At 52.8% G+C, this 10,191-nt stretch overlaps 1 protein-coding gene across 1 annotated transcript; it reads left to right on the top strand.

Annotated features, from left to right (window-relative positions):
- Positions 1 to 5,454: 5,454 nt before the first annotated feature.
- Positions 5,455 to 9,939, top strand: EVX2 (even-skipped homeobox 2). Its single transcript, XM_056861390.1, has 3 exons — positions 5,455 to 5,881; positions 7,296 to 7,546; positions 9,277 to 9,939. The coding sequence occupies exons 1-3, from the start codon at positions 5,455 to 5,457 to the stop codon at positions 9,937 to 9,939; spliced, it is 1,341 nt and encodes a 446-aa protein (XP_056717368.1).
- The last annotated feature ends 252 nt before the right edge of the window (positions 9,940 to 10,191 follow it).

Here is a 10,191-nt window from a genome sequence, read left to right as displayed (position 1 = left end):
GTTCCCTAAACGATAAATAGCTCGAAAGTTCTTCAGGACAATTAATCTGCTTGTCTAGAAATATAAAGATCAAATAACAGCTTTATTAGTACACCGGGGGATTTCCCCCCCCTTCCCTTTTTGGAGAGCCGGGACTTAAAGCGGGTGCGTTGCGGTCGTTACCTAATATCTACTTAGTAGATGATTATTAAACTCCCTTTTATGGCGTGTATGAAACCTTTCCCCCCTTGTGTATGAAGGAGCCACACTTCTAAAGATACCGTGGAATTCGGCATTTTAAAAAGATGCAAAATACACATATATATTTTTAAAAAAACCACTAACAAACCGGGAAAACCTACTACACTTTCTTGTCATACTTAATACTGCACACTTCGCCTCCTTACATGCCATATACACATGCATATGCACACACACACACACACACACATGTGAGTAGAATTCAATCCTCTTGTCTGTTGTAGAAAAAGAGAGGAAAGGCTATGCTGGGCTGAGGGTCATGGGGATCCCAACGGGGAGAGGCCATGTCGAAGGGGGTTGTGGTACGCAGGAGAAATAGGTGAGAGTGAATGGAGTTAAGAACATAAGAAAGGCCATGCTGGACCAGACCAAGGTCCATCAAGTCCAGAAGTCTGTACACACAGTGGCCAACCAGGTGCCTCTAGGAAGCCCACAAACAAGACGGCTCACATTATCCAGCCTGTGTTCCAAAGCGATATAATAGGCCTCCTCCTCTGATCCTGGAGAGAATAGGTAAGCATCATGACCAGTATCCATTTTTACTAGTAGCCATGAATAGCCATCTCCTCCATGAACTTGACACTCCCCTCTTCAAGCCTTCCAAATTGGCAGCCATCACCACATCCTGGGGCAGGGAGTTCCACAATTTAACAATGTGTTATATGAAGAAATACTTCCTTTTATCTATTTTGAATCTCTCACCGTCCAGCTGGATCTGTCCCTATGTACACACACACATATACCCCTTATATATTTATATATAAATACGAGGTCATCAGGCTTAAGGATCCCAAATGAACTGAGTTTTGTGAATATATTAATAGAAACGACTTGAAGCTCGTGGGGGGGGGGAGGACTCCGAGCCTGTCAAAGACTCCCAGAGAACAGAGGGGGGCGCCAGATGACAGCGATAAAGCCGCCCTCAGACTTCCGCTTCTCATTTTATGACTAGTTACTCCTCCAGCTTGCCTGAGATCTATCAGGAAGAGGGAGTCTTTAACGTAATCAAAACCATTCTTTCCACTTGTCTGTTTTGCTGGGATGGCTCCTGGTACCGCAATTAATTTGTGCAGGGACGTGTGTGGCAACTATTTTACGCGATCTGGAGACCTCATCTGCAGCCCACCATTCAGGGGGAAGTTGGGTGGGCTTCAAGTCCGGTGCTATTTTACAGAATCACAGCACAAAAGTGAATCCCAAATACTATTTCCAATAGACCCTTATTTCGAAAGGTGGGTGATCAGATGTAGGAAGTCGAAGGGGGGGGGGTTCTAAACAAACCTTTGGAGAACTTGTCAGAAGGAGAGTTTGTCAATTAACGGGAAAGATTAATCTCCCGACCCGTTGTGTCCTATGTGTACGCTCCAGTGTCTGGGCAGAAGTCGATAAATAGTCAGAATGATAGAGTGAACTTTTGGCAATAAAAGAGATTCACAGTAACAGAAGATCAACTTTATTAAATGTCTCTTCTATTAGCAAGAGTTCTGGTTCTGATTCCGATGCGTTCGCCACCTACTTGCCACTGCCAGACATAATTATATAGGGTACTTTCACACAGCCCAAATAATCCACTTTCAATCCACTTTCACTGCAATTTAACGATCGTTTGCAAGTGGATTTTGCCAGTTCACACAGTAAAATCCACCTCCAAAGTGCATTGAAAGTGGTTTGAAAGTGGATTAGTTGGGCTGTGTGAAAGTGCTTGAATGTGATTGTTTCCAGGAGGTTAAATGCAGTCAAGGAGGAATCGCCTAAATTGAGTTGCTGGATACGATTTTATGAACGACAACTCTTTGGGAGACCCCGCAAATGCCTATCCTAAATATTTTACTTTTCAGTAAATCAATGGAACCGGGTACTTATGCTTACTTCCGACTAGTGTCTTTAGAGGCAAACTGATGTTGCTACTCTCGTGGTTCTCAACCATTTTTGCTCGTCCCCCCCCCTTTCACCATTGTTCAGAATATTAATTCCCCCTTCCCAAGATAGTCTAACTCAAAAAAACAAAACAAAAAAACACAATTTTACAGATTGTACACAATCTACAGGACATCACACTTTGCTGAATAGTGGTCCCAATCCCCCCATTTTAAAATCCCCCTCCCCCAGGGAATTCTCCCCTTGTTGAGAACCCCTGTGCTACTCGGTTGAGTTGCCCTGAAAAATCTACGGGTTGCATCCTAAATGCAGGCAACGGGAAAGAAATCTGATTACACCCAGCTGATCACACATGCAGGTGAGATTCAGAAATAAATGCTATCAGTTGCTGAATTCAAAAATACATTTCTGATAAATTTATGAGATTCAGAAATAAATTCTATCAGTCGCTGAATGGTCCACAAACAGAGCTCTTGAAAGAGGCCAGATGCGCCGGCTTCCTGTTGGCCCTGATCTGGTTGGCCAGGCTTAGCCCGCTCTAGTAGTCAGATCTGGGAAGCTCTGCCGGGTGAGCTCTGGTTAGTACTTGGATGGGAGACCTCCAAGTGAGCCAGTTTCTACGTAGAGGCAGGCAATGGCAAACCAGCTCTGAACATCCCTGGCCTTGAAGACCCCGTGGGGTCGCCATAGATCAGCTGTGACCTAACCGCACTTTCCACCATCACCAGAGGGGAGGGGCTGTGGCTCAGTGGCAGAGCATCTGCTTGGCATGCAGAAGGTCCCAGGTTCCACCCCCGGCATCTCCAGTTAAAGGGACTGGGCAAGTAGGTGATGTGAAAGACCTCTGCCTGAAAGAGACGCCTGGGTCTGAGTAGACAATAATTACTTTGACAGACCAAAGTCTGATTCAGTATAAGGCAGCTTCATATGTTCAGATCTTACAGAAAGCAAAATTGTATTAACAGTGTTCCCCCATTCTCTTGACCTCCATAGGTCTACCTCTGCGTTCAGACATCTGCGCTCTGAACTTTCTCCTGTTTTCTCCCCAGTGTCTTATCCAAATTAATGGCAAGGTCGAGTAATCATTAACAGTCCTATTGGTTTTGGGGGGGGGGGAGGAATCAACCAAATGTTTAACATTGCTTCATTCAAATAAACTGGACTCGTTTGGGGCGAATCCTGCCTCAAGTCAGCTTATTTAGGCTCAGCGAAAGGGAAACCTTTTCAAATGAGCAGCGTGTGAACCAAGCAGCCTTGCAGACGAAGGGAGAGGAGACCCTTCTTGTTCGAACCAAGAGCGGCCCTTTGCGGGTGTTGGATCACAAGAGAGACACGAAGGAGTTTCTATTGTCCCTCGCCGCGAGAATGGCAAACTCCAGCAGAGGAGAAGCAGGAGAAGGAAACACGCGCACATACGCAAGCCTTGAAGGGAAAAGGCTGGACCGAAGTTGCTGAGCTTGGACTCCCAGGATGCCCGTGACAGAGGCTTTATCTTCGTTTGAACGGTCGCCCTAGGCCTCCTCGTTAGGCTAGCAAAGTTGCCAAGGGAAAGAGAGGGCTTCCGAGAGGCCGGCCGGCCAATGGCTCTCCCCAGCGTCCCTTAAGGCGGCCGGAGAGATTGGCTCTTCCGCAGAATCTCGGGAGAGAGAGAAATAGTTAAGCCAAACTGCCTGCCAGGTAACTGCGCACAGGCGGAGGGGGGTGTCGGTGTCCAAGGGAAGCTGATGAGGACAGCGAGTTTTTGACTTTGCTAATACTGAAGGCCTTTGACACCTTGAAATCCGGACTTTAAGGGGGGGGGGCTTCGATTGGAAGGGGGTGGAGGAGAGCGGAGAGGAATCTAGGTAGAGAGTGAACGAAGAAACCAGAGAAGGGTTCCTCTCGAAGGCGCGCCTGTCTCTTCTTTGCCTCCTCTCTGGCGCTTTAAATCATGCCTTTAAGGTTACTCGCCACCTTTCTCGCGCTCCGCCACTCCGCCAGAGAGAGGATTTTTGAGCCAGAGGCGAAGGAAGGACTTTAGACGTGCTCCTTCAATAAACAGGTTTACAGAAAGCTCCCCCCACCCCTCCGCTCCAAAGAATACCAACAACGAGATCCTGGTTTGCAGACGCCTGGAAAAGAAATGCATTGAATCCCCACCCCCCACCCCACACACACACCACCCCGGATTACAATCCATGGCTCTCTGCCCAGGCTGTGGCTGGCGGTAGAGACACTTGAGCCGGTAGGTATCTGCCAGAACGGTGATGAAAGTAAGAAAAAAGAGGGTCTGGGGTGGGTGTGGGGTGGGCGGGAGGGCGGAGGTCGAGTCGCTTTCTTCCGGGGAAGCCTGCTTGTTGTGGGAGAGTTTTTCTCCCCCCCCCCCTTAAATAGGAAGGGAAGGTGATTAAAAAGGCGTTCTACTTGGTGTGTGTGTGTGTGGGGGGGGGGAGATTCTCGCCTCCCCAATCCACTTTGGTGGCTTTTCTACTCCCCAAAAAAACAACCCCAGCCCCTGCCTCTTTCGAACCCAACCCCCTTCCCCTGGTTTCGCCCTGGCGCCCCGTCCGAGGACAAACGAGAAAACCTCGGGAAGCTCCAAAAGGCGACCCCCACGCACACAAAAGCAAGGGGGGGGGGAGAGAGAGAAAAGGTGATGGTATTGTGCGTGTAGGGGGGGGAGGAATCAGAGCATAATGATGCCCCTAAATGAAGGGGGAAATGTTGCTCGGCTGGTTTTATTAATCAGGCTGTCAATTCCACCCCAGAGGCCAAACCCCCGAGCCCGGCAGGCAGGAGCGGCGCAGGGAAAGGACAGGCGCTCGCCTCTTCTTCACTCCGGGTCTTCCTGCCTCTCGACCTGGATCTATTTGTCTGCTCGGGGAGCCGCCTTCGTGATCCGCTGACAGGAGCGTGTATTTATTTGCTGATAAACCTGTTACAATAAATGATTATTCGGCCGGCGTCATTCGTACCTTAATGACGAGCGCTCCTTTTCGTGATGAATGACATTTCGGAGCCAGGAAGGATGTGTGGGTCATTTTGACCAGTCATTCCCTTCGCTTTGGCACCTCGCCGCCGCCGCAGCCTCTGCTTCTTCTTCTTCTACTACTTTTTATTTTTTAAATGCCTCCCTCCAAAAGTGGCAATAATATTTAGAGACCCTCGCCGGGCTGAATGCGAATTAGACTCTGCTGCACCCTCGTCATTAAGAGAGACCCAGCTTTTGCAACTTTGACATTTTTTTTTAAATATATACATATAATTTGTTTTTTTCCCGAAAGGGGGGGAAGCGCGCGCGCGCGCCTCGCGCGCGCCCCCGCGGAGAGGCGCGCCCCCACGCGCGACCCAGCTGAGATGATGGAAAGAATAAGAAAAGAGATGATCCTGATGGAAAGAGGGCTGCACAGCCCGGCGGCGGCGGGGAAGAGGCTGGCCACCCTGTCCGACTCGGCCGGCAGCGCCGTGCTGGAAGCCTTGGAGAACTCGCCCCACGGCGGCCGCCTCAGCCCCAGGCTGGCTCCGGCCTCGCTCCACGGCGCCCTGGGGGACCTCCCCGGCAAAGGGAAATTCGAGATCGACGCCTTGTTCAACCTGCAGCACCCCAGCGGCGAGGGCGGCGTGGCGGGCGAGCTGCCTCCCGCCGAGAGCAGGAAGAAAATCGGCCATTACTCCGAAGTGGCTCCGGAGGCAGAGATGAGCAGCGACGTGGAGGTGGGCTGCTCCGCGCTCCGCTCCCCCGGCGGCCTGACCTCCTCCCAGCTGAAGGAGAACAACAACAAAGGTACGCCTGGCCGGCTCGCCCTCCGGCTCCCCCTCCCCAGGGCGGGCGGGAGCCGGGGCGAGAACGCGGAGGGCTACAGACGAGACGCTGCCTTGAGCGCCGGGGTAGGTATCCTGGCCCTTGGTGGGATGCGGGCACCGAGCGGCAGAGGCGGATCTCCCCGGGGCTGGAGGGAGGTCAGATTCTCAAGTCTGTAGGCAGGCCGGGAAGCGCGCGGGAATCTCGACACTGGCTCTTGGGTGGCATTTAGACTCCCCCCCTCCCCAGCTCCAACTCACGACCCTTCTTCAACTCGCAGCAGGATTTGGCCGGCGTGTTTGGACAGACCGGAGAGGGTTAAATGTGGGTATCCGGGATTTATTGCTGTGTATTTGGAGATCGAAGCCTCGTTTCTCCCCGGTCTTTGACCGTCTGTGTGTTTTTTTTCTATCAGAAGTATATTTTTTTACCAAAATTATTTAGGCAGGTGCCTCTGGAGCGATTTGGGAGAGGGCATTGGTTACAGAGCGTTTGGAACCGCGCATCTTCCGGAGAACAGTTAGGCGTCGTTATTTATAGAGTGCGCCCATACCAAACACGCCTTGGCGTTTTCTTTACACCAGGCAAATTGCTTCCTATTCTCTAGGCCTTTTCGTTTGGCATTTTCCACTAAAAATAACTATCCACTTTTTTTTTTAAGTCCCCGTCTCATTTTTTTTACTCTTAAAAATTATCCACTTCATTTTGACTGTAGGCATAATTCGAAATAATCTATAAAGACGATTTAAAAAGGGGGGGCATTTATGCATGGAAGGTTTTCCCTTGGATTTGCCACTCTATAGATGCACATTTTTCCTATCCGAATTCTCAGAACTCTACATGGGGGCTTATTTGTGAGTTTTCAGAATTTGGATGGGGAAAGTGTGCATCTAAAGAGCAGCAAGGCAAAACCTCCCATGCAGATCCTGTTCAAGGGTGCTTCCAAAATGCCCTAATCAGAGGGGATCTTCTCTCTTCTGCGACTGCCTTCGCCTCCTCCCCTTCCAAATTTACCCTAGGAGAAAATTAATTTACAGCCCCAGTCTTTCAGTTTAGGGCTTCTAGTTTTGCTTCCAAAGAGGCGCGACTGCAGTCAGAATCAGCCTCCCTTCCCTCGCTCGACAAAAGGAGTTTCAAACTCCCCCCGCCCCGTGAATTGCATGCCAAAGGTAGAAAGGAGATAATTTTGAAAGGAAAACGCCTAATTTCCGTAGGATCTTCGGGTTACGAACCGTTCGTTCCCACTGCAGAAAACAAACTTTTTTTTTATTGATTCGATTAAGAGCGGCCATTCGTATCCGTGACAGTCGGTATGAATTACCAGGCGGGCCCGTACGGCAAAGAGAGCCGCGCAAAGCCGGCAAAGAGACTAACCCGCCGCTTTCTCGCTCCTCAGGCTATTCGGAGAACAGCTCCACGCCCAGCACCACCACCTCGTCCTCGGGTTCGAGCCTGGGCGGCCTCCACGGCGGAAGCGCGCTGGGGAACTCGGGCTCGGCGGCGGATCAAGTGCGGAGGTACCGCACGGCCTTCACCCGCGAGCAGATCGCCCGGCTGGAGAAGGAGTTCTACCGGGAAAACTACGTCTCTCGGCCCAGGCGGTGCGAGCTGGCGGCGGCGCTCAACCTGCCCGAGACCACCATTAAGGTATTGCGAGGATGAGGCGGAGGAAGGGCGCGGGGCGTGGGGCGAGGGCGGGTGGAGACCCTCTTCCCACTCTCGGGCGAGGCTTTGGGGTTCTTCCGTCACCCGAGCGCAGCCCGGTTCCAGAGGCCTCTGGGTGACGGGGGGGGGAGGCAGGGGTCGAGGCCCCCGCTCCCCCGGGGTCGCCCAAGGAGGCCGACTGAAGCAGCATAACACGCAGGGCGAACAAACCAGAGAATCGCGCCCTCGCCCGCAGGCCGATCGGCCGTCCTTTCGCTCCGGGAAGCCGCCTTCTTTCGTTCCTTTTCTCTCCCCTTGAAGAAATAATTTTCTTCTTTTAATTTCATGGCTTTGCACATTTTCAGAGAGGAAGCCTTTTAATGCCATTTAAGGAAACGGCACACAACGTTAGTGGGATTTGGCTAATGAACTGATTCGTTGAGGAAAGGATTTGGACTATATCCTTTCTCCTTTTTATTCGTTTTTTCCTCTATGGAAGGGTTGTTTTGTTTTTGTTTCCCTCGGAAGATGTGGAGGAGGGAAGCTCAAGCGAGAAGCCCTCTTCTAGCATCCTAAAAAAAACACGGGGCCGAATACAAGTCCGGGAATGAATCCGAGCCTTCCACCTTTTGTAACTCTAAAAGCGTGCTGGGTTTTAAAGGTCACAAAACAAATATGTCCGGAGAGTGCGATCCTAAGCGGGTCTGCTCAGAAGCCTACTCAGCTGTAGACTCCCAGGAAAATGTTCTTAGGATCGCTTTGCAAATTTTTGGGGACAGGAATTTTTAAAAACAATAAACGGGAAGGGGCAGCCGTGAACTAAAGGCGAAGAAAGACAGGTTTTGATTCATTTTCGTTGTCAAGGGCTTTCTTACCGGGTGAGAGCCGTAACCATTAGAATGGTGTGTTAACCCGAGTGTGTATTCCAGTTCCCCAAATGACCCGTGCAAAAAAAAGAAAGAAAATTGGCACCGATGTACTGTTGCGTCCACACGATCCAGTCTGTGTGAAACTCGATTGCAGCGGGGTTTCAAACGAAACCCACACCAGGACCGTCTCGGCTTGATTTGTTAACGAATCGGCTTGTGGCCGTGTGAATGGGGAGTGGGGCGCGGGCGATTCTTACTGTAATGAACAAGGTAGGACAAGAACGTCGGAGAAAACAAATAATACCCGAAGCTTCTGGGAGAAGCTGTGGGGAGTTTAGTGGCTGCGTTTAGAAAAACGGTTTTGCAGAGGAAAAGCGGGGTGCTTCTTTCTCTTGCCAGTGCATAAGAGCGGTGTGGAAAGGGCTGGTGTTGCTGCAGATGTTGCCGCAGGGCCTCTGCGTGTCTTGAACACAGGTAGCTGCCTTATGCTGATGGACCCTTGGTCCATCAAAGTCAGCATTGTCTACTCAGACCGGCAGCGGCTCTCCAGGGTCTCAGGCAGGGGTCTTTCACATCCCCTCCTTGCCTAGTCCTTTTAAGTGGAGATGCCTGGGATTGAACCTGGGACCTTCTGCATGCGAAGCAGATGCTCTCCCACTGAGCCATGGCCCCTCCCCATCTTTAGGATAAGGTGTTTGTTTTTGGGGGGTGCGCTCGGATGGGAGACCAAACCTTGCCGGCCATTTGTGCCTTTGGGGGGGAGGTCGGGTTGGCTTGCCGCTTCTGCCGTGTAAAGCCCCCCCCCCGCGCTGCGTGCCTCCCCTTCCTCCACCCACCGGCCTCCTCTTCCTCTCCCCCCTCCAGGTGTGGTTCCAAAACCGGCGCATGAAGGACAAGCGGCAGAGGCTGGCCATGTCGTGGCCCCACCCGGCGGACCCCAGCTTCTACACCTACATGATGACCCACGCGGCGGCCACGGGCAGCCTGCCCTACCCCTTCCATTCCCACGTGCCTCTGCACTACTACCCCCACGTCGGGGTGACGGCGGCGGCGGCGGCGGCGGCGGCCAGCGGGGCGGCCGCCTCGCCTTTCGCCACCTCCATCCGCCCTCTGGACACCTTCCGCGCCCTCTCGCACCCCTACTCCCGCCCGGAGCTGCTGTGCAGCTTCCGCCACCCGGGCCTCTACCAGTCCCCCGCCGCCGCCGCCGGCCTCAACAGCAGCGCCGCGGCCACCGCTGCAGCAGCTGCCGCCGCCGCCGCCGCTGCCGCCGCCTCCTCGGCGCCCCCCGCCGGCGCCGCCCCCTGCTCCTGCCTCAGCTGCCACAGCAGCCAGTCGGCGGCGGCGGCGGCGGCGGTGCTGGGCTCGCGCGCCCCCCCGGGCTCGGATTTCCCCTGCGCGGCGGGAGGGGCCGGGGGGCCCCCGCCGCGCTCCGAGAGCGGCTTCCTGCCTTACTCGGCCGCCGTGCTCAGCAAGACGGCGGGGGGGTCCCCGGACCAGCGGGAGGAGGCGCCCTTGCCCAGATAACCAGCCCCCCCCCCCGCCCCCCGGCGGCCCGGAGGGCGCTGATGGGCCGGGGTGGGCCCGGAGGGCAGCGGGAAGCCGAGAGTTTTGTAAAAGGGTGGGGTGGGGTAGTGGGAGAGCGCGATACACTGGAGTTCTAGCAAAAGTTTGTTCCTTTTAAAGATTTATAATTGCAATGTTGTTTGCAAAAAAAAAATAACATTTTTTGTTTCTTTTTAGGATTTATGATTGCAATGTTTTGTTTTTGCAAAAAAA

This window comes from Euleptes europaea, chromosome 15 (assembly GCF_029931775.1).
Source record: "Euleptes europaea isolate rEulEur1 chromosome 15, rEulEur1.hap1, whole genome shotgun sequence".
NCBI classification, from domain to species: Eukaryota; Metazoa; Chordata; class Lepidosauria; order Squamata; family Sphaerodactylidae; genus Euleptes; species Euleptes europaea.
This window is presented reverse-complemented; position numbering and strand designations above follow the sequence as displayed.